General features: G+C 47.7%; 2 protein-coding genes across 5 annotated transcripts in view; both read right to left on the bottom strand.

The window, feature by feature from the left end:
- Window positions 1-527: 527 nt before the first annotated feature.
- On the bottom strand, window positions 528-7,194 carry fsd1l (fibronectin type III and SPRY domain containing 1-like). Of its 2 annotated transcripts, none has more exons than XM_030725749.1 (13): window positions 7,078-7,194; window positions 6,060-6,155; window positions 5,828-5,959; window positions 5,597-5,698; window positions 5,500-5,522; window positions 5,081-5,202; window positions 4,778-5,011; window positions 4,572-4,670; window positions 4,363-4,492; window positions 3,330-3,418; window positions 2,820-3,074; window positions 2,654-2,742; window positions 528-2,345 (listed from the first exon to the last, which is right to left on the bottom strand). In XM_030725749.1, exons 1-13 carry the CDS (start codon window positions 7,090-7,092, stop codon window positions 2,244-2,246), a joined length of 1,488 nt encoding a protein of 495 aa, XP_030581609.1. In that variant the 5' UTR covers window positions 7,093-7,194; the 3' UTR covers window positions 528-2,243. The 2 variants fall into 2 exon arrangements, with proteins under 2 accessions (XP_030581609.1, XP_030581610.1); XM_030725750.1 differs by having other exon boundaries at window positions 3,330-3,415.
- A 5,134-nt stretch (window positions 7,195-12,328) lies between these two features.
- Window positions 12,329-23,696, bottom strand: part of apc (APC regulator of WNT signaling pathway) — a 30,963-nt gene continuing 19,595 nt past the window's right edge. For 2 of the 3 annotated variants that reach the window (XM_030725726.1, XM_030725728.1), the window contains 12 exons: window positions 20,339-20,413; window positions 20,201-20,251; window positions 20,035-20,121; window positions 19,764-19,941; window positions 19,491-19,691; window positions 19,277-19,372; window positions 19,057-19,196; window positions 18,895-18,972; window positions 18,632-18,748; window positions 18,334-18,548; window positions 15,288-18,249; window positions 12,329-14,939 (listed from right to left, as the gene is read on the bottom strand). In XM_030725726.1, coding sequence (XP_030581586.1) covers window positions 13,005-14,939; window positions 15,288-18,249; window positions 18,334-18,548; window positions 18,632-18,748; window positions 18,895-18,972; window positions 19,057-19,196; window positions 19,277-19,372; window positions 19,491-19,691; window positions 19,764-19,941; window positions 20,035-20,121; window positions 20,201-20,251; window positions 20,339-20,413 — 6,135 coding nt within the window. In that variant the 3' untranslated portion in view covers window positions 12,329-13,004. The remainder of the gene's footprint in view (window positions 14,940-15,287; window positions 18,250-18,333; window positions 18,549-18,631; window positions 18,749-18,894; window positions 18,973-19,056; window positions 19,197-19,276; window positions 19,373-19,490; window positions 19,692-19,763; window positions 19,942-20,034; window positions 20,122-20,200; window positions 20,252-20,338; window positions 20,414-23,696) is intronic. The other variant, XM_030725727.1, reaches the window with a different exon arrangement.

The following is a 23,696-nucleotide window of genomic DNA, read 5'->3' as shown; positions in this document are numbered from 1 at the left end:
CACGCTGCTGATCCTCCTCTTCCTCTCCTTCCCTTGTCCTTTGTCTTTTCTCTCCATCAGCTCTGCTTCTTTTCCTTTTCCTCTTCTTTGGTTTCTCTGGGTTTGAAGGAGATGACTCCTCACCCTCACCTTTGATTGCCTGTTCATATAATTTTTTTTTTATTTTAATCCTTGTTCTTCCATGTCCATCTTACTTTCTCTCAAACTGTCTGAATTAATTTTAGATTAAAAATTTTTTTTAAATAAAAATCAAATGTGTCTATACAGAAGTATTTAAAATAAAACTATTTCAACACAGACCTGTTAAAATGTTAGAAGTTCCATTGATGATCAGATTTATAATCAATCCATTACAAAAAGTCTGAGGCTTCATTCTTCTTTATTGAGCTTGAATCAGATTTTCTGTGTGTGTGTGTGTGTGTGTGTGTGTGTGTGTGTGTGTGTGTGTGTGTGTGTGTGTGTGTGTGTGTGTGTGTGTGTGTGTGCGCTGCATTCACTGCCTCATTAACCTGAGTGCAGGATTAACAGCTGAGGTGCATCCCGTGAACGCTGCATCAACAAAAAATGACTTTCAGTCCTTTTCTGATTACCGATTAATGATAAATAAGATTAATTTAAAGAACATCTGCAGGTTTATTAAACATTTCTTCCCACAATAAGCTTTATTTCACTTTAAATAAAACATTTTTACACAAACCTTCATTAATCTTAATTAATTACAATTTATATTTTTGTAATTATTTGTTTGTATATTTTATTTGCATTTCACATTTATTGCTAATATTTAGTCAGTATTCTGTCTTATTATGTAAGAAAGAAAATGAAAGTTACAGTAATTAAAAATAAAATTAAAGTTTTCTCTGTTGAAAGTGAGTTTTTTTTCTGTGTAATCAGCTGATGGCCTGTTTTTTTTTACAGTGTAATCAGCTGATGGTGGAGTTTTTTACAGTGTGGGATTAAAGCGCTGTTATAAATGTTTCGCTCAGATCAGCGTTGATGCTGCGACCACTGTGTTTTTGTCTTATGTTTAATCACTTTTTTAGTTCTCTGTTTATTTAGATTTTTCCATTCAGGTTGTTTTTTTAATTATAGTTTTTATATTTGTAAAATTTTCATTTTTCATCTTTAAAGTCATTTTGTTTATCTCAGTGTGACAGCATACACATTTTCATCAGGATTTCCACTATAAAAAAATCTTTTCTTAAGAAACTTGTTTTCAGATTTAAATTTTGAATTTAAATCTGAAATTGAGCGCTCTGATTGGCTGCTGAGGTTTGCAAAGGATTAATCATGTCAGCTGACTCTGGCCCTCCCGTTTGCATTCAGATCCTCTCTGTCATCATCCTCCTCTGTTTTGGACTCTACAGCTTCATCACGGTAACCATCAAACTATTGATTATTGATTTCTGGTTCTGACATGACATTATGTCATCCCTCGTCCTCCTCCTTCTCTCTGCAGGGAGCCTCCTCCTCCTCCTTCAGTTGGTGGTCAATTCTTGGAGCCGCCTGTCTGCTCGCCACCGCCTTCGCTGCCTTTCGCCTATATGAGGTCTCCAGGAAGGAGGCGGAGGAGGAGGAAGAGGAGGAGAGATGAAGACGAGCACAGAGGATCATCTGAAGAAGATTGATGACGAGGAGCTTTCAGCTTCAGATCAATGATTCTGAATAATAATGCTCAAGTTTCATTTGTCGCAAACAGCTGATGATGTCACACTTCCTCTCTCCTGATTGGCTGCTGGGTGTAGTACACTGTAAACATTTATGCGCATTCAGAATTAATTCATGTTTTATTTTGATAGGATCATATTTTTGATAGTGTTTTATGTGTGCTCTTATTATTTAAACTGTGTTCATTGATAGAAAATATTGATTCTGATCAGATCAATAAATTTACATTTTAATCAATTATTTCATAAAAACTTCTACCCTGATTCCTTCACAATAAAAGTCAGTCATGTGGTCAGAACTGGGAGTTTCAAAATAAAGTTCAGTAGCAATGTGCAGCTCTACCTCTAAATCCACTCTTTCAGAATAAAAGTCTCTCACAAGGTAAACATAAAATAAAATAAATTACACCTGCAGATTTCAAAGTAAAAGTCCCAGCTACAAACTGTCTTCAGTTCTAGACTTTCACAATAAAAGCTTCACAGTAGAGTAAAATCTGTAAATAGTAAATCAGATAGAAAACTGCTGCTCAGACCAACAGTAGTGATAATATTTGCATGACTCATTAAAATAATCAGTCACTGGGATGGGCTGCTGAGGCTCCGACTAGTCGACAGGAAGTTTCCCATGAAGCTCGGCACCTGAAGACCTGTTGCTATGGTGATACCGCCACACCAAACCTGTGACAGAGATTTACTGCAGTTAGTACTTCAATACATACAGAGTACTATGACACAACCAGAGTACTGCAATACAGATTACTTGAAAATGTCCAGAGTACTGTGATGGAGTCAGAGTATTGCAGTATAATAAGTTACTGTATGGTGACTGTACAGTGTTACTGTAGAATTACCGAAGTAGTGTAGTTTTATCACTGTAGTGTTACTGTGCAGTGTTATTGTTATTATACAGTAGTGTACATTAGTGTCTAGTAATGCTAGAGTACTACAATACCACTTCAATACTGTAGTATTACTATAATACTCACAGTGAAGGCGGGGATGAGCGGCTGGCTGAACTTTGTTTTGAAGGCGTGAAGAAGACGAAGACGATCAACATCAATAAACAATAAATCACCTGAAACAAACAGGAAGTTGAATCTGAGAAAACAAACACGTGTCAAAGAGCGCCCGAGAAATTTTTTTTTTTCATACCACTGTCGTAGTCGCAGTAGATTCCGATTCGCTGAGGCAATGGCCAATCCAGGGTCTTCGCTCGGTTGTTGTGTTTGGCGGCGAGAGAGCTCTGCAGCCATTGGCTGGCATGGAGACACCATGAACCAGCGCTCTTCCCTAACTGGTCAAAGCGTCCCAGGCTGGCCCGATACGCCACACCCACACTAAAAGACTTCCAATCAGCCAGGGGGCGGAGCTCCCAGTAGTGACAACCATCAGTCATCTCCTGGTCACCTGGGAGAAGGAGAAAGAAAATTTTTTAATTAAATGTTTAATAAATTTAGAAAAATTAAAAATTTTATCATAAAAATGAAACTAAAATATTAATGTTTGAAATTTTTTACAAATATATTTAAAATTTAAATCTAAATTAAATCAAATTAATTACACTTAATTTTAAAAATCTGTTTGATAAAAATCTGACTGTAGTTGAAGTAGTGCTGTAATATTAGCCCTGCAGAATGAGTGCAGTATTAGTATTAAGAGTACCCAGCACTGTGTACGACTCCCCGGCAAATCGGTCGCGTCCTCCACGACTGGCGGCCGTCTTGTTGGGCGACGGCGTGGCGCTCCGGCTGCTGAAGCAAACACGTAAGAGCGTTACAAAATGTCGACGTGGCGAGGAGGAAACAGTGAGGTTTAACAGCCAATGAGGTTGTACCAAAGCGATAATGCAGCAGAGAGGAAGATGAAAAGCGTTTTCATTGGTTAAACGATGAAAAAAAAAAGTTTAAGTTATGACATCATTTCCTTCAAACATTTTTAACCCTTGAAGTGCCTCGTTAACAAAAACAGGTGCTTTATTTTGAAATAAAAACACAAACATGAACATTTGTTAAAACAGGAAATTAAACTCTGATGTGATGTCAGCAGTGATGTGAAGATGGCAAATGGAGAAAGTGATTGGTGGTTGCTAGGTAACCATTCAGCCATGACAGTTTCTACCTGAGCGAGTCGGAGAGGATGCAGGACGAAGACTGAGGAAGGACAAAAAGGTCAAAGGTTATTTACTGAGGTATGTGTGTACAGGTGAGACAGGTGAGCGCTGTGACCTCATCACCAAATCATACAGTGATACAGTGAATACACCAGTAAGCATTTAATGAGGGGCGTGGCCTCCTGACTCTCCAATTCTTTTGAATCAGCTGACCTTTGGGGGCGGGGCCAGTGCAGTCAGCAGGTGAAAGAGAAACAAACAAACAGGAAGTGAAGATTCTACGGCGCGGCGGTGTACAGCAGCAGGCGGAAACACAAAAGCCAGCAAAGAAGAGAAGAGGTAGAATTAGCTGTTTCAGAGGAAGTGAGAGTGCCTCCTGATGGACATTAGAGGGGCTTCTGTCGTTACCTGAGCTGTACAGCTAAGAAGATGTGTTACTCTACAGGTGAGGAAAGGGCCTCTTCCTGTCCTTCTCTTTCACAGTAAAACCCCGTGAGCTCCACACTGTTGGTGATGATGAACTTTATCGTGTTTTTGAGACGAGTTCATCAACAAACCAATGACATCACTAACACCTGTCCTCACCTGCTTTTGTTTTCTTTGCCTCTCATTCGGGGATCATGACCTTTGACTCCCTGTGGCTCCCAGGTCACTGTGTCACCTTGAACCTTCAACTCAGTGTGAGCGGTTGAAGCATCAAAGCCAAAGTTATACGCTGCAGAGAAAAACAGATCACACGATTTAAAGCTCCGCCCCTCAAACAAAAATCTAAATGACTCACACTGTGTGCTCACCTGGCGTTTCTATGGCAACAGGGTCTGAGAATTCACCAGCGGCCGCTTTGTTTCTTGCTCGTACTCGAACGATGATGAAGCGTGAATCGAACTTCAGACCTGAAACACAGAAATAAACTCTTCTCTTTGGTTTAAACTCAGTGATGTCATGGCCATGCTAATGCGAATAAGCTAACAGGCTGCAGTAATGACCTCTGACCCCTCACCTGAGATGGTGACCTGCATCTCTGTGATGTCACAGACTTTCTCCCAGCACGCCTCTGCTGCTGCTCGTGGCGCACTGTCGCGTTCCGCTTTCCGGTATTCAAGCTCGTAGCGTTCAGTCGGTCCGCTGCTGCCATCGCTGCTGCTGTCCACCTCGCCGGGCGGTCGCCAGGTGACCGTGATGGCGTTGTCACGGACGATGCAACTGGAGGCATCAATTTGTGGCGGTCTGGGCACTGAAAAAAAAAAAAAAAGTGACCTCTGACATCACAGAACAGAAAAAAACAGGCTGTGTGTCAGCTGACCTGGCAGGAAGTGAAGTCGCAGAAGCCCTGCCCTCTCCTCACTGAAGTCCACAGTAAACTGCGACATGTGGTCCGACACCGCAGGCCGAGTCGTCAGCCGGAAAGCCGGCGCCATTGTTACCCTGGCAACAGTGAGGGGGGCGAGCACCAGTAGAGGAGGCGGGGTTAGGTGTTAGTATTTGGGGGTGGGGTTTGGAAGGTTGGGGGTGGAGTTTGCATGCAAATCATTTGAAAGCTTAATTTGAAGTTTGGTGTTAGTTTGTTAACAGTTTGCAAAGAATCAATGACAACAATTTCAAACAAACATCGTAAACAAAAACAAACAAAAACAAACATCTGACATCATCAAACGTGCACAAACAGCCAATGAAAACAAGCTTTCATTTCCACATAAACACGATAAATGAATGCAGACATACCGCTCTTTGATTTGTTTTGCAGCCTGAAAAACAAACACAAACATTTTAGTTTTTTTATTGGATGAACTGATGCTTCTTCCTCTTCCTCACTCCTCACCGTGAGAAATTCTTCTTCATTGGTGATGATCAGCGTCTGATTGGCAAAGTCGAGAAGCTCCTCACATGACAGCAAAGCGAACTTTCCCTCTGACAGCTGCTTCTGAAAAATCACGGAAAACAAACCAATCGATCAATTGATAAATAAACCTATATAAACAAATGCATTCATCAATATAAATATGAAATATTCTAAATATGTAAAGTAAAAAAAAAGAATAAATTTAAAAACCTGAAGCTCCATCTCCTTCCTTTGCTTCTCTTCTTTGATAATATCACGGAGCTCCGCCCCCCTCTCCTCCAGAGCAGTGTATAACTGCTCAATTTCCGCCTGCAACTCTGACATCACCTTGCATGACTCCTCCTGATTGGATAAAGGTAACTTTAGTTATTTAGCCTTTAATTTGTCTTGCCCCGCCCACCTCGCTCCCGGTTTTGCTTCTTCAGACAATGAATGAGCTGACCTGCAGGCCTGTCAACGTGTGGTCGACTGATTCCAAGAAGTTTTGGAGCTCCTCGCTCTTATTGGTTAAGGTGCTGATGATCCTGCGCAGAGCTTCCTGTTTACAACACATACAAAAAAAAAAATTTAAGACATTTTTCTCAAACCTTTATTTTTACAGCACTTCCTCTATGATGGTGAAGCTCAGCATGGACTAAACCAGCGGTCGAGAATCCTGACCATCATCCTCATACCGTTCGAGTTACCAAGACACATCTGGCGAGACCATTGGCTCCGGATGGGGGGGGGTTAAAGATCTCTGTCCCTACCACACCTGCCAGCTCCACCAATCAGCTGCTGTTGTCTGACCTGCAAAGATCTGCAGCTGCCCACAGACAGGAACCTCACAGGAACCCCACAGGAAGTCCAAACACTCCAACAGAACAGTGAGCGGGACTCAGTCCGCCAAAATAAAAGCTGAGAGCAGAGAAATCTGCTTCATCTGGTCGGTCCAACACCTACCTGGTCAGTTGCCGGTTTGATGAAGACTCTCTAAGAACAACGAACTGATTGAACGACAGGTGTATCAATCTTTGTGTGATTGTGTTGTGTTTCTACTGATGAAGTGTAACATGCTGCTTTTGTAATGCTGTTTTCACAAAATGTCAGTGAAACACATTTGAACTGAGAGGTTCCAGAGCCAGAGACACCGGAAGCTTCTGCTTTTACTTTGAAAATAAATGTGCCTGTAAGGGTTTTATTTTGAAACTCGGGGTGTTAACAGAGCAGCTTCAAGGTCTGAACAGCCTGAAGAATCATGTGACCCCGACCTGCGCTCACCCACTGATCAGTAATTATTGATTCAGAGCTCCCGTTGACACTGATGCTAGCTCGACCAGAGAGAGGAGCTAACAGCTAATACTTAGCAGCTAATCCCCCCCCTGCCCCGCCCTCTCCCGTACCTCCGTGCCCCTCAGCCCCTCCCCTCAGCACTCACGTCAGACTGTGTGAGTGATTGATTACCGATCGATCAGACTAACCTTTTGAGCATCCATCACCTGAGACAGAAGTAGCCGGAGACGGAGCGGACGGAGGCACGGACCGGAAGTGACAACACACTCCTCCACATCCGCATTTTGTGTCACAGTCAAAATAAGAGCGGAGAAACCTGACGTCACTTACTGGGGTTAGGTTAATTGGCTATTCTAAATTGCCCATAAGTGTGAATGTGAGTGTGAAAGGTTGTTCGTCTCTCTGTGTTGGCCCTGTGACAGGCTGGCGACCTGTTCAGGGTGTACCCCGCCTCTCACCCTATGACAGCTGGGATAGGCTCCAGCCCCCCCGCGACCCTGAACAGGATAAGCGGAAGCGAATGGATGGATGGAAACCTGACGTCACATAATGTATTGATTAGCGAGTCTGTGCAATACTGTGCAAAAGTCTTGAGACAGACATTTTGGTAATTTTCTAAGTGCTCTTGAGCAAACTGAGTTGCATTGTTACTGTAGGAAAAGTATACAAATAAAGTTTTCGATTGAACAGTTTTCTGAAAGAGTAGTTGTAAAACAGCTAACTGATCATTTGCTGAGGAACAGTTTATTTGGAGAGTTTCAGTCAGGTTTCAGAATTCATGCCATAGGTATTAAATGTACTGCACTGCAGTGTAGGGTTTAATATTTTTCCCGAAAATGACATGAATCAAATCCCGGGAAATGACGAGCCATTTCCCGGGAATCCCGGGAAAAAGTTTATTTATTTATTTATTTTAATTAGCCCTTCTGTAGCCTGTGTCGGCCTTAACCTATTCTGATATTGTAGAGGTAGCTTTCCAGCTATGTCCTGTTATGCCCAGTAGGGGGCAACGTCGGCTTGATTAACGCAATAAAACCTACATCTGGACATTCGAGTGCTCGAGCTATGCGGTGTTGTATCGTTCCTCAACACTCCCTTAACAAATATAATTCGAATATTCCTCCATTGTACATGGAATTATACCAAGATATTTTACAACTGCTGGTGCAAAACAATACGGCTCAGCCACGCTGTCGTGGCGACATCTGTTGCGCTATATCTCCACCAGTGGAACGCTGTAATAGTCATTGAAAAGTTAACTACCGTACTACACTATAATATGGCATAACACAGGGCCTTGAGTAATGCACCACGACTTGGTCATTGCCATTCTGGCAACAGCAAATTTTTAACACCGTGTCTGAGGGTTAAAGTAGGTTCGCTGTGAATCGTCTTTTGAAAAACTGGCCAATCCTTATAGCCTAAAAAATATACATTTTACTCAACTCCATTTTAAAAGCGAAATATGTTAAAACAATCTATTTCATGATAATTTCTTCACACATTAGGCCCGTATCCTAATTCATGATTGTTAGTAAGCGGCTGCAAACGAGGAAAGGAAACACTCGAAGTTAAACAGATATTTCTTTATTGTTCAGGGCAGGCATATTTTATAGGCTATATAATGCAATATAACAATATATAATAATATAAAATTATATAATACAAAATACCTTAGGGTAAACACATTGCCTACGATTTCAACAAATTAAAGAGGAAAAAAGCACAACTGTGTAATACCTCTATTAAAACGCTTGAGATGAAGGCTGAAGCCTTAAACGGAGGCTGAACGTGCCTGAAATGAAGAGTAATGCTTTTCGCATTAAACGAACCCTTCTCTCAATATTTCCTTAAATTTAACTTTAGCTTTCTTTTCTTTCTGAAAGTCAAATCGACGCGCGCGACTTTTTTCCCGGTTTCCCGTCTAACGTTTCCCGGGAAACGGGAAATGGTTCTGATCGCATTTCCCGGGAATCCCGGATCCCGGGATTAAACCCTACTGCAGTGGTTTGAATCATATTTATCTAATAGACTCCAATTTGTTCATGTAAATGGACCAAATCACCCCAACAGGATCCTTAAGAGTAGAATGGGAGGCAGAGCCTTCAGCTTTCAGGCCCCTCTTCTGTGGAACCAGCTCCCAGCTTGGATTCAGGAGACAGACACCCTCTCTATTTTTAAGATTAGGCTTAAAACTTTCCTTTATGATCAAGCTTATAGTTAGGGCTGGATCAGGTGACCCTGAACCCTCCCTTAGTTACGCTGCTATAGGCCTAGTCTGCTGGGGGGTTCCCATGATGCACTGTTTCTTTTCATTCACCTTATTTACTTTGTTTATACTCCACTCTGCATTTAATCATTAATTGATATTAATCTCTGGCTCTCTTCCACAGCATGTCTTTTCTCTCCCCTCAGCCCCCCCTCAGCAGATGACCCCCCCTCCCTGAGCCTGGTTCTGATGGAGGTTTCTTCCTGTTAAAGGGACTTTTTCCTTCCCACTGTCACCAAGTGCTGCTCATAGGGGGTCGTTTGGACTGTTGGGTTTTCTCTATATTACTGTAGGGTCTTTACCTACAATATGAAGTGCCTTGGGGCAACTGTTTGTTGATTTTGTGTGAAATTGAATTGAATTGAATTGAATTGGAGACCTTCAGAGTTCTTCTTTGGCTGCTCTTCCTCTCATCTTCAGTCCAGTCTGTGGACCTGACCATTTTCACAGGAAGGTTGTTATTTGTTAAGCCTCTGAACTCTGACCTCTGACCTGTGGCTCATTCAGGAATAAAAAGTCTCCAAACTCAGGGATGAACCAGTGTTGTGTCTGCACATAACAGTCAACTGAGCAAAGAAGCAGTTTAAACTGTGTCTTTAGGCTCTTTGTTACTTTCAGCCTGTCACACAAACAAATCATTTGTTCCACTTTGGTTGAATCTGTTAAAAATGCCAAAGATAACTCAGTCTGACAGCATCAAATAGGATTTTTTGCTTCAACAAGCTGATTCCCAAACAGCTGTTAGCTTAAGACTCGGCATATCTCAGCATGTGTACAGTGTGTCCTTAAAAATGTGAGTAAACTGGACATGTGGAGGTCAAAGAAGTGTGAGGCCTAAAAAACTCGACAGCAGATGATCAGAATCTGAAAGTCACATCCTTCAGAAACAGGAATAACAAAGACCTGACAGGACCTGAGAGCTGCATCTGGATCTTCATCAGCTGTTCAGTGAAGCCTCATCAGAAACGCTTTGAGTGGAAAGGCAGTTGTCAGGAAGCCGTTCTTTAAGAAAGGAAACAGGGAGGAAAGGCTGAGGTATGCCACATTACACAAGAACTGGACTGAACATCAGTGGAACAGGTCTGATGGAGCGATGGATCCACATTTTTGGTTTCAAATAATTATCAATATGTATGGAAAGGTCCAACAGTCCGCAGCATCTGCAGAACAACGTGGCGGCTCTGTCATGGTTTGGGCTGCATCTCAGCCAGTGATGTTGGAGATCTTCTCAAAATTGATGGAATTACAAACTCAGAAAAGTACCATCAGACTTTGATGCAGAGTCCCCGTCTGAGCGCATGCTGTCGTTGTGTCCCTGGGCAAGACACTTAACCCACATTGCTTAAGTGTGAATGTGGTTGTGTGTTTGGTGGGGTCAGAGGGGCCATAGGCGCAAATTGGCAGCCACGCCTCTGTCAGACTGCCCCAGGGCAGCTGTGGCTACATTAGTCGCTTACCACCAGGTGTGAATGAATAGTGCATGAAATTGTAAAGCGTCTTTGGGTGTCTAGAAAAGCGCTATATAAGACTAATGCGTTATTATTATTATTAAACGTCATGGCTCGGTCTCCCAGAGTCTGGACTGCAGAATTACTGAAGCAGTGTGGGATCGTCCTAACAGAGAACCAAAGGCAAACATCTAAAGAAGAGCTTTGAACGTCCTTCAAGAAGCCTGGAGAACTGTTCCTGAATTAAAGTAATGACAGGAAGCTGCCCCAGAGGTCACACCAAATATTGACTTTCAAGCTTGTTTTAGCCTCATATACTACATTTCCATGTATTCAATTCAATTCAATTCAATTCAATTTTATTTATATAGCGCCAAATCACAACAAACTGTCGCCTCAAGGCGCTTTGTATTGTGGGTAAAGACCCTACAGAGAAAACCCAACAGTCAAAACGACCCCCTATGAGCAGCACTTGGTGACAGTGGGAAGGAAAAACTCCCTTTTAACAGGAAGAAACCTCCAGCAGAACCAGGCTCAGGGAGGGGGGGTCATCTGCCGCGACCGGTTGGGCTGAGGGGAGAGAAAAGACATGCTGTGGAAGAGAGCCAGAGATTAATATCAATTAATGATTAAATGCAGAGTGGAGTATAAACAAAGTAAATAAGGTGAATGAGAATTGCTTGCAGATTTCCCATTTTCCAAGTAACATACAATGAAATGGTGTGGGTCAAGACTTTTGCACAGCTTCATGTGTGCAGCTTATTGATCAGCTGTTCATTGATGGATCACCTTGTGTGTAAGCAGATCATTTGTACAGTAAAAGTGCATTTACAGGTTGAAAATTTACTGGTTCTTGCTGATGGTTAGAAGATCAGCGGCTGCACACCTGAGCTCCTTCATGTTGGTCCCTCTGACTCAGGTAGCAAGTTCACACCTCAGACTAACATGCTGTCACTGCTTCATGAGAACGTCTGGAGCTCCTGCAGGCTCACAGACAGGTGGAGATGATCAGAGGCTGAATGAGCTCTCACTGAGTTTGCACAAAGTTTCAAAGAGTTTGGGAGGAGCTCAGAGAGACCACAGAGGAAGCTGAAGCTGTTGCTGGGCTCACGTGCACAAGGAACCATCAGAAGAAGCATGAATGTTAATGAAGCGATGAAAACGTGGCAGCAGGGTTTGGTCGAGCCTTCGGTGATCCTCACTGGACTGCCGAGAATCGATGTTTGCAGTTTTAAGATGATTAAAAACATTAAAAGCCCACAGAGACACCGCATGCTGCTGTAAGCAGTCACGTGACCCAGCTGTCAGATCCTCAGGTGAATCCCTCAATCGACACATCACTGTGCGTGACATGTTCTCTCCTCCACGTTTCCAGCTTGTGTCGTTGATGCAGTGTTTGCTGACAGTTTTTTACCCGTTCTGGGTTGAACTCGTGTTTTGCGTTTCAGATATTTCTCGTCTTGAAAGGGTTTCTTTATAAAGTTTGTAATGATTATGTGACCGGATTCCTCCACCTGATCAGTCACTCAGACATAAAATACGATTGGCAGTGATCAAGTCTTCATCAATTCCTGTTTAAAGCTGAAATGAAGCAGCTGAAAAATTTTCCACCAAAAAGCCCTGAAGGTCACGTGAATATTTTAAACTTTATTGACAACAGATTTAACTCGTCACAATCGGAACAAAGACAGGAAATGGATAAATAAAAACAGGAAGCAGTCATCGTGTTGCATTCGTTTTAATGTTCAGATTTAAAATCAGGAACCAAACTCTGCTTGTTTAAATTATGTGCTTCAGTTCAGAGTTTACAGCAATAACTTACGGTTTACAGTGTTATCTGTTTCCACGGCGACACACAGGAAGTCTGCTGCCGAGCCTCAGGGACCGTCTCGGGTTTTCGAGTCGGCAGTGGACTTCCTCAGAAGAAGAGAGAGGTTCTGACAGAACAGGTGATCACCTGAGGGGAGGGGCTGTGTGACTGGCTGGAGGAGGTTGAATGTGATTGTGTATAAGTTCAGAGGATCACTGTGATTGGCTGGGGAAGGGGCTCACTGATTGGATGGATCAACTTGTTTTGGTCAGAACCAAACTCAATTCAAAAAACATAAAAAACTATCGAAGGCGCAGAATCATCATCATCATCATCGTGTCCATGGTTACTGTCATGTTAGGGGGCAGGGCCATGCGGGGTAAGGCGGGGGCGAAGCTAAGCGCTACACATATTCTTTAGTGGTATAAAAACATAAAAAGTTCATGTTAGAGTTTCATTGGAGCTGACAGACAGCTGGCAGGAGCCAATCAGGAGAGAGGAACAGGTGAGGGGGGTGGGGATAGCACTTAAATACACTCACTTCCTGTACAGCTCATTTCATAAACACTTCCTGGCGTTCCTCCATATTTACACAGACGTCACGATGTATGAGCCACGTTCCCCCCCGCCCCCGCTGCTGCCGCCACCGCCCCCCTCTCCACCCTTTGGCTCACGTTTCTTGGTGATGGGGGTGGGGATAAGCGACGGCCGTGTGGGGGTAGTAGAGGATGTTGTGGTGGTGGTGGTGGTGGCGGCAGAGGTGGTGACTTCCACGCTGCTCTTCCTTGGACTCGGTGTGTAGTTGAAAGGGCTGACTCGAGCCGCCACAGCCCCGCTGCGCTGCTGACCGCGCTGTGGCTGGGGCGGTGGTTGTTGCGGTTGGCGTTCAGGTGGTGCTGGCTTGTCATCAAGGCTCTCGCAGCTGCGACGCAGGTTGAGGTTGGAGGAGGAGGAAGATGAGGAAGAGGGGATCTTGGAGGGAGCGGGGCTGTCAATGATGGGCGGGGCGTTGGCAGCCGTGGGTGAGCGAGCAGAGCACGCGGACGATGAGCGGGGATTGTTGACGGGACAGTCCTCCAGACGGACCCACACATCTTCAGGCTTGTCCATGAAGCTGCGGTTGCCTGACGGGTCTCCACCATTCTTCGTCTTCCTCCACGTTCCCTTTGACCTCACAGTGCTCTCCTCCTCGCTCCGCCCCTTCTCGCTGGACTCGGAAGATGCCGACAGCACAGACGATGAGCTTCCTGTCCTCTTCCAGGTGCCCACGCGTGGGAGAGATGTTGAGTGTTTCCCACCACTTGCTCCTCCTCCGCCGCTGCTGTTTTCCCGCTTCCAGGTGCCAGTGCGGCTGAAACGAGATGATGTCACTTCCTGTGGGCGTGACGGGCTCTCAGAGTGTGAGCGGTTGATGTCGTGCCTCCGGGCGGTGGGTGGCAGCGGTGTATCAGGGCTGGACGGCGACTCCAGCGCGGCTGCCACTGCTGACTCCTCCAGCTTCCTCTTCAGTGTTGGACTTGGAGCTTCTTTGATGAAGGTCGACTGTCTCACAAGCGCTGGCTTCTCAGGCTCCGCCTTCTGCTTCTTGGCGGCAGCAGAGCTGCCAACTCTTGATGCAGATTCGCTCCTCGGGATACCGCCACGACTCTTCGGGGCCACACTGGGGTTGGTGTTCCTTGAAGCGGAGGATGATGATGCACTTCCTGGAGATGCCGTGCGTGGCAGCTGCGATAGCTTCCCTCCCTTCTGACTGGGTGCTGGGGTGGAGCGAGATGGAGTGGAATCCCGAGAGGACCCACCCCCTCTGTCTGCATCGCTGCCTCCGGGAGGTTTGGCCACAGCGGCTGCTCGGGGTTTGCTCCTCCCCCTGGCTGCTTGCTCCACCCTCGGCTTGCCCGTGATCAGACTCCTGTACACCTTCTTCCCACCCCTCACAGCCTTTGTTTCCTCATCCTCCTCTTCCTCTTTCTTCTTGGCTTCCAGTGTGCTTCGCTCTCCGGGCTTCAGGATCCTTGCGCCTCGCCTTGCCTTCTCCTCTGGCTCCTCCTCTGCGTTGTTATTGCCTGTCGGAAGGTGGAAGGGCGAGCCGACGGACTTCAGTGACAGGACCGAGTCAGAATCTGAAGAAGGCTGACGGGACAGCGAGGAGGCAGCGGCGGCAGCATTCAGGCTGCTGACGATGGAGTTGGCTCCTTCTTGGATGGCCTTCCAATCAAAGGACTCAGAGTCCGGGGAGGTGGGGCTCCGAGGTGCCTCTGAAGGCTCCTCTTCAGCCAGAATGCTGTCTTCGGCTTTGGAGAGAGGAAGTGGCGCTGCAGCTGTGGAGGGTGCAGGGAGGCTGGCGGCCTTCTTCTTTTTCTTGGGCATGGCAGAGCTGATGCACTCCTGCAGCAGGTCATCCTCTGAGTCGATACTCAGTGAACTGAGTGATGAGTTCCTGGAGAAGCAGACGGGCGTGTCCTCCACATGGAAGGCTTTGGGGGCGTAGCCACTGGCTGCAGGTGGGCGGGGCTTCAGCTCAAGCTGTGAGGGACAGAAGGCCAACACATATGACTGTGAAAAACTTTACTTTAAAAAGAAACAGTACTAACATCATAAATACTTCAATAATATAAGTAATGTAACCTCAGTATAAAATAACAATGTAACCAATATAATCTGTGAACATGCAGTGCATCAAAGTAACCTGATGCAATGTAACCCAGTGTGACTGAATGTGTGGCTGCTTTCATAAACACGAATACTGATAATACTGATAATGTGGAGGTGTTCTGATCATATACAGCGAGTAACTGCTGCTGTTTATGTTTCCAACCCTGAGAAAACTACTCTGTGGGGAGCCAATAATTTTACCCAAGTATCTGGACCCACCTCTGCTGGAGGGGGAGGGGATTCTGCTTCTGCTTTGCCTCCATCTTGCTGCTCTGGCGGTGGTGGCGGGGCAAACTCCTTGTTGTTGTTCTCCTGGTCGATGTCACTCAGCGAGCTCAGCGAGGAATTTCTGGAGAAACAGACGGGCGTGTCCTCGATGGCGAACTTCTGCTTCTCGTCCGTAGCTGTCTGGTTGGTTGGTGGTTTGGTGCGAGGGAAAACGGCCGCAGTCTGCTGCTTCCTCTTCCTGCCTTCTTCTTCTTTTGCCTTCTTTTCCTCTTCATCCTTCTCACCGCCATCCTCTTCATCAAAGTCAAGGGAGCTCAGTGAGTCGTTGCGTGAGAAGCAGCATGGTGTTCCTTCAATAGGCGTGTAGTGGTGTGGTGAGTCAAAAGCGAATCCTGGCTTTGCTTTTGCGGCTGCTGTTGTGCCGACACCATACGGCGTTCGCTGAGGCATCGGCTTCACGGGCGACGTAGGCTTCTTCTTTTGTTGCTGCTGCTGCAGGCTGAGGGGAGATGGGGCTGGAGGAGGAAGAGGAGGAGGCAGAGGTGGGGCTTGTAGGTGTTCACTGTTTGCTGCTGCTCTGATGGGCTTCCTGGGTTTGGCTTTGGGCATGGCGGCACTGATGCACTCTGCAAGGATGTCGTCTCCATTCTCACCCTCAGGAAATCCCGCCCGCCGCCTAGGCACAGAGGTGGGCTGGGCTACAGGTACAAGGGCTGTTGCTGCCTCCTCATTGGGTGGGGAGTCGATAGTTAGGTCACTGAGAGAGGTGGCGGTTGAGAAGTTGAGCGGCGTTCCTTCCACGCAATAAACTCTTGGCACCTCCTCCGGTGGCGGGACGTCCTTCCTCTGCTGCGACTGGCCCCGGCTTTGAGGTGGGAGTAACTTGTAGACAGGAAGCTGACTCGGTTTCCGTGGCGCTGCTTGCTGCTCCTTCTTTGGTTTCCGTGACGATTTAGGCATGGCCATGTTAATGCACGCCTCCAGGATCTCAATGTCATCATCGTCATCTGATTCGTCGAGGATTGGTTTAGGAGGCTCCTCCTTCCTTTCCTCAGCCCCTCCCTCCTTCTCCTCTTTCTTCTTCTTCTTCATCTCTGCTGCAATGTAGGGCTCATCCAGACTGAGCGCGCTCAGACTAGAGGCACGGGAGAAACCATGTGGCGTGCTCTCGGTGGCAAAGTGCAGCAGGACATCGGCGCTGCTCTCCTCCTCATCCTTCTTCTTGGACTTTTCCTCCTCTGTTTTTTGCGGCGGTGGTGGCGTCTTGGCACGGCTCGGTGGCATGGTCTGACCTGGGCTGTCAGGCAGGTCGCTGGGGCTGACCACGCCACTTGGCATGCCGCTGCAGGGCTCGCTGGAGCGCACGGAGCTGGCGATGGAAGAGGTGGAGAAACTGTCGAGGGAGCTGACGGACGTGCAGCGGCTGAACATCAGCGGTGTCTCCTGGGCGTATGGCTGCTCTGGTGGGCTTTTAGGAGTCCTGGCACCTGATGATGTCACATGGTGGTGGTGGTGGTGGTGGCCGTGGTGATGACCACGACGCCCCCGTATGGAGGGGGCGGCGGTGGTCTGACTCTCAGCTTCTTTCCGCTGCTGCTGTTCATGTGCGTCCTTCTCACTGACAGGAAGTGTTGGGTAGTCATTACTGCTGCCGCCACCGCTCCCACCTTTCCTTTTCCTCCCAATGACATCACCGTCGACTTCCTCCTCCGAGGACAGCGATGACAGCGAGCTGCCTCTGGAGAAGCAGATGGGTGTGTCCTCCACACAGTACGTCTGGGTCGATTCCTGATTACTTTTTGGTGCTGTCCGAGTGCTGGCGGGAGGCGGGGGGCGGAGCTTGTTGGCAGAAGCTGATGGGGGTGGGGGCATAGAGGGGGCAGGAGTGTCTTCTGGCTTGAAGAGTGGTTTGCGGGCAGCATCAGCACCGTACTTCAGGCTGTAGTCAATTGGCTGCTCAGGTGTAGAGTCAGTGCCATAATTTGATGTCGCTGCGACAACAACGTAGCGTGGAGGCGGAACTGCTGCGATGTGCCCGCTGCCGGCTGCTGATTCGCTGCCATCGTTCCTCCTCAGTCTAGTGTCCTGCTCGCTGTCGTCATCACTCTCAATGCTGCCACGGTGACTTGGGCTCTGCCGTCCAGAATTCAACTGCTCGTCGGAGTACTTCAGGCTGTAGTTGATGGGCGTGTCCAGCTCGCCGCCGTCATCGTCCGCCATGTGATTGGCACTGCGAATCTTATGGGCCAGGTCAGCCGGGTACTTCCTGTAGACACAGCATTTGTTGGCACTACTCTCGTCAGACGAGTAGAACGGTTCAGAGGACGGTTTGGTCTTCCCTCGGTTGCCATAGCCGTCGGCACTCGTCACACTATTGAGGCTGTCGCTGGATGCCCGCACGCTGGGCGGGAAGACTGAGCGAGTGTAAGCTGCCTCCTCAGTCGTCCTCTTTGATCCGTCTCCGCTCTTTGGGCTCGACAGCACCGGTGTATTTGTGTACGAGCGCGTTGTGCTGCCCGCTCCTCCTCCAGCACCGTTGCAGCCCCGCCCTTTCCTGTGTGCCGCCTTGGGGCTCAGGTTGTCGATGTTATCGAAGGTCTCTGACAGCTGCTGTGCATCTAGCTCCTCAAATAGCGCCTTCTGTTTACGGGCTTGAAGCGATGGAGCACCGGCGCCAGGCGACACCACGCTGGCGTCCTTGTAGCGTGCTGGGCGGTTGGCCATCAGATTACGCAGGGCTGCAGCACTGCCCATGGCAATCATCTTGTGGCGTGAGTGGATGAGGTTACGCAGCATGCCCACCGCACCCAGCTCCCATAAGGCCTCCTGGTCTTTGGCGTCACGGGCGGAGAGGTTCCAGAGTGTGCCGCAGGCGTTGGACACGATGGTGAGGCTGTGAGATTTCAGGTGTTGCAGCAGCGTCGGCAGGCACCCATGTTCCCGCAGAATCTGCCTGCAAGTTGAGGAGCGGGGAAAAGTCAGAGGAGAGGCTCTGAGATCACAGCTGAAGCTTTGTTTACCTTGTTTGTTTGTTTACCTGTGCGCCTCGTTGGTGGCAATGAGGCTCGACACATTTCGCAGGATGCCGCCGCCGCTCTCGATTATGGCAAGCGTGTTGGTGTGGCTGCGATGCGTCAGTGTTCCCACCAAAAATGCCAGTGCGCCATCCACAGCGCAGATATCTGCCTTGTTCTCTGTGCAGTGAGCCGACAGGTTCCAGAGTGCGCTCAGCACGGACTTCAGGGTCGACTCCTGAAGGAAGAGAAGAAGAAGAAACGGTTTGAGAAACGCTCAGTGCAGACACATTTAAAAAAAAAAAAAAAAAAAGCATTTACCTTCTGAACTTCGAGAGCACAGCCCATCAGTGCTCGCACACTGCCCACCTCACGCAGTGTCTTCTTACTGTTGACATCAGCGCGCCACGACAGGTTCCTCAGCACGCTGGCTATCACCTGGAAACACAGCGAGCTATGAGTTCACCTGAGAAACAAATGAAGCAACTTCCTTCCTGCTGTGGAATGAAGGCAGAGCAGCAACCACATACAGGGGGACTACTCTGGTGACATCACAGGCTAGAGGTGGAGCCACGAGTGCTTACCTGCTGCAGGTCCTCACTCTCAGACTTCAGCTGAGCAACCATCGCTCTCATGCAGCCCTTCATAGAGCACAGCGTGGCCTGATGGGAAAAGACAGCAGCAGCATCATAATGCTGTCATCTGATTGGTTAATCAGTCTATAGAGTAAATTAACATCCTCCCACCTTATTGGCTACGTCTCCAAAGGTGAGATTGGTGAGGGCCATGCCGGCGTAACGCCGCAAAGTGATGCTGTAGGGATCACTGCTCAGACCGAACATCTCACAGTCCACCTGCAGCAGCTCCGCCACTGCCTGCAGACCACCTACAGGGATGGAAAACCCACAGAGTGAGAAAAGTACACAGGAAGAAGCATGATGACCTTGTGACCCCCGTGAAACTCACCGAGCTCGTTCATGGCGTGTCGATGCTCTTCATCGAAGGAAAGCTTCATAAGGACACAAACCGCCGGACAGATCTGATGATCCACGGGAGACGGCACTAAGCACACAGCACACATGTTACACACACACACACACACACACACACACACACACACACACACACAAAAAACACCTGCTGACTGCTTATTGGTTGGCATGTGTATGACATCACTCACTGGGATTGTCCTCCTGGTCGATGCCCCTCTCGTGGTTCTCCTGCCAGGTCCAGCAAGCCTCACAGTAATGGCGCACCTGCTCCAGCAGGTGGAGCACTCTGATCTCCCTCCTGCCCCTCTTATCGTCGGGCTGACTGTGCACGATGTTGTGGAGCGCTGCTGACGCCCGTGCACGTGCCTCCTTACTGCCGCGGGAGTTACCTAGGCAACACAAACGGGTGAAGACACCTGACAATAGGTGTGTTTATCACTGCTGTTCAACTTGACTGTTACCTAGTAACAGGGAGTCCTTGTCGTTGCCATGCAACAGTTGGATGAGCAGCGGGAGGCAGCCGGACTGACGCATGGCGATGCACGAGTCCTGCGAGCTCGACATGGCGAGCAGCGTCCGCGACATGTCGTCCTTATCGTGAGTCCCCAACATGGACAGCAGGCTGTACACCATCTCCACCTGTGGGGAAGGGGGTGAAACAGGTGTTATTAGTAGGTGAAAACTGGTTCAACACCACACCGCTAAAATAGTTTTGTTGCTGGGGAGACTTACTTTCGTTCCCAGGTGGCTGGTGATTCGTCGAGGCACAGAGTAGCTTGTCTCATTGGAAGGGTCGTGGTCCAGTCGGGTGCCTGTGCTCTGCAGGAAGAGCTATGGTTTTAAAATCAGAGAAGAAGAAAAGGCAGCCCTGGTAAGTGACAGACTACAAGGTGCTCACCTGTGCTCCAGCCGATCCACTGCTTTCGCTCACCCCCTGAGCACCTTCAACCTGGAGAGAGTGGAGACAAAGTGAGGTGCTGCCCGGGTAACAGGTAAGAGCGTGAGGTGAGGTGAGGTGTTGGTGTGCAATCCTTACAGGTGAGGTTACCTGCAGCCGCACTCCCAACCTCAGGATGTCTTTCTCTATCTGCTGAATCCGAGCCACACGGGTCTGAAACATACAGTGTAAAGGTGTGAACATCACAGAGTCACACAAGTACAGGTAAATGTACAGGTGAGCTCCTAGAATACAATAGAATAGAATGTAGGGCTGCATAAATTGATTATTTTAGTAATCGAGTATTCTATCGATTATTCCATTGATTAATCGAGTAATCGGATAAGAAATACTTTTTTTATTAACAGTTTATCTGCATATTTTAACTTCCGTACTGCAGTTTTTTGCCGTGTGGATGGAGCAGCTACAAAGTTCTCTTTTCTTCACCTTAACACTTGCTGATCAGGTGCTTGATGAAGGACCTCCAGCTGTTTCACAGATTTAATGGTGGTTACTAAAAGAAAAAGCTGCTGTTTTGGACGCTGGAAAAACGTTTCCTTTTGCACTATTTGAGCTCACCGTCTCTGTAACAGCTTCGCCTCTTTGCGCTTGCGCAGTTCAAACCGCTGCCTGCTATGAGTGTTCTGAAAAACTAGTAGCTGCGGGAGCCATGGCGCATGTGTGAGTAATGTTGTAATGCTTTATATTCACAAGCATTCTCGAAAATACGTTTCTACTGCAGGTCTGTATTTAGTCACTAATAAGGGATTAAAGTATAAAAAATATTTTGACGGAGCCTCTCGGTCCTGGGGGGCAGGCCTTCTGGTATCGAACCATCACTAGTGCTAATGGCCCGCGCTCGCTAGCAAACCAGTTCTGGTAGCTACAGCTGAAGTAAAGACAAAAATAACAGCTGAGATTGTCAGCGAGCACAACACACACAGAGAGCAGTGGAGGCGTGGAAATGCACGTCAGCGATAGTTGCCACCCGTCCCGTAAAGTACGGTGTTACGTTCCCCGTAAAAAGTCTAGGGGGTTCGGGGGAAGTAACAAAAAGTGACCGGGTTGACAAAAGGAGACATGAGCAAAATTGGTAAAATAAAAGGTCTTTATTAAGATTATAACAAAAAGAGATGGACACGCCACTATCACCTTCAAACAAAGGAAAAGAAAACACAGGAGTTATTTAACAAACATAAAATGACCACCTAAGGCAAGAAGCCTCATGCACAAAAACAAAACACCACCCTCCTGTCTACTGAGCAGGAGTAAGAAGCTGTAGCAACACACCGTTCACAAGTTGTGCCACAAAGGCAGGCTCTGGCATTCACTGGCCTGGATCTCTCCTCTCTGGCCTTAAGTACCCCAGCTTGATTGCTGAGTTGGGTCAGCTGTTCCAAAAGGGGTGGCACCCAAGGCTGGAAAGCACAAGCCACACCCAGTGGGCCAGGAAGCCACAGCAGGCCCGGCTAGGGCCGTAACACCCCCTCCCATAAATACAAACCAGTGGTTTGTTATAGAGGGTCTCACACACACCCACACACTCTAAGTCAAATGTTCAAACAAGTTGTCAGATGTTTGCCATGCCATTTCAATATAGAAATTCTACCTTCACCAAACACCAAAGTGGCGATTAGGCATAGCACGTGGGATTGGCCAATAGCTTCTCAGTGGGCCCAAAACACTAAAAGACGTTTGCCCAATGTTGCCAAAGTAAGGTCCCACAGGACCACCAGCAGGTTTTTGAGCCAGGGCAACAGGACAACAATGGGGGTTGCAAGGAGGCCTCATGCAAACATTCTTCATTTGCTTCTCTACCAGATCAAGGCAATTGGCATGCGGGTTAGCCAGACCTGCAGATCTAAATGATTGAGGTTCAGGCAACACATCACAGGGTGGATCAGATGGACCAGGCACGTGGTTGACCAGTGAAAGTGCAGAGTTAGCGAGCCTCTGAGACTGTGACACTGAGCAATGTGGCTGTTTTCTGTCACGCCAAGCGTCTTTGTCAGTTTGAGAGCCACGACTCACCATCTTTCTCAAGATAGGCTCTTTCTTTGTAGAGCGTGCCTGCTGTCTAAGTCTTAATTTTGGACAGCTGGCAACAACGTGGTCAGATTTACAGCAAAAGAAGCATAGTTTATTTACCTTTGCCACCTTGCCAGTCTTAGGCTTTGCAAAAGGGTCATTGCTGGCCCTCTGAGGTGCACTATGAGAGGGGCGGTGATTTTCTGCAGAAGTCATTTTGTGGGACAAGGTAAACTCATCTGCCAGGGTGGCAGCCTGCTGCAAAGTGGAAACCCTCTGTTCACTCAGACACAACGCGATACACTCAGGCACGGAGTTCTTTTTTTTTTTTTCACTTCCGGCGCCGCGCGAGCAGGCAGCCAGTTTCAGCAGCTCCGCACTAATTCCGTGTTTTTTCTCATTTTGTTTAGTATTAGATGTGTTTTTGTGTTTCTGTATCTTCTGCTCTTTTTCCTCATGATGGAGCAGACTTTTTTCTGGAAAACTTTGTTTTTATTTACCCTTTTTATGGTGTTTATGTTTGAAGACTGCGAGAGTGGCCACGCTCCTATTGTTTACTCTTGGGACCAGCTGATCTCCATCGGGAGCTCCGCTGTGCCTACTCCTGCAGAACGACTCGATATTCCCCGCGAACTGAGAAGGAAGAGACGCGGGAGACGTGTGGGCATAGGTCGTTGTTGCCAGGGGAGAAGGTACAGGCCCGTCATCCCGTCCATCATCATGGTAAACGTGAGATCTCTTCCCAACAAAGTGGACAAGCTGGCGGCGCTAACGCGACATCAAAGGAGCTACCGGGAGAGCAGCCTCATGTGCCTGACGGAGACGTGGCTAACCGAGCTAACCCCGGACTCACACATAAACATGGACGGCTTTCATTTGATCCGTGCCGACAGAACCAAGGAGAGTGGTAAGAAGAGGGGCGGGGGTCTGGCTGTGTTTGTAAACGATAGATGGTGCAACTCCAGACATCTATCCATCAAAGAGACGCTCTGCAGTAAGGACATTGAACTGCTCGCTGTTAGTATGAGACCGTACTATCTTCCTCGGGAGTTTTCACATGTTATTGTGATAACTGTGTATGTGCCGCCCTCTGCTAACGCTGCTGCAGCCTGCGAAGTCCTCCATGCTACTACCAGCAGACTCCAAACACAGCACCCACAGGCCCTCTTTCTGATCTCAGGGGACTTTAACCACGTCTCCCTGTCCTCCACTCTCCCCACCTTCACCCAGTATGTCACCTGCCACACCAGGAATACCAACACACTGGATCTACTGTATGCCAACATCAAGGAGGCATACAGCTCATCGCCTCTGCCTCCCCTGGGGGGCTCAGATCACAACCTGGTTCATCTCCAGCCTGTGTACAAACCCTTGGTACACAGAGAACCAGTTGTGACACACACAGTGAAGAAATGGTCTGAGGAGACTG

Source organism: Archocentrus centrarchus, unplaced genomic scaffold (genome assembly GCF_007364275.1).
Source record: "Archocentrus centrarchus isolate MPI-CPG fArcCen1 unplaced genomic scaffold, fArcCen1 scaffold_71_ctg1, whole genome shotgun sequence".
Classification (NCBI taxonomy): Eukaryota; Metazoa; Chordata; class Actinopteri; order Cichliformes; family Cichlidae; genus Archocentrus; species Archocentrus centrarchus.
Note: the sequence above shows the minus strand (reverse complement) of the source record. Positions and strands in the feature narration are given on the sequence as shown.

Excerpts from the sequence above, each read along its gene's own strand:
- fsd1l (XM_030725749.1), bottom strand. Across the intron at positions 5,960-6,059 it reads ACACGTTGACAGGCCTGCAG|GAGGAGTCATGCAAGGTGAT; the intron begins GTCAGCTCATTC and ends TTATCCAATCAG. Across the intron at positions 5,012-5,080 it reads GCGACTTCACTTCCTGCCAG|TGCCCAGACCGCCACAAATT; the intron begins GTCAGCTGACAC and ends TTTTTTTTTCAG.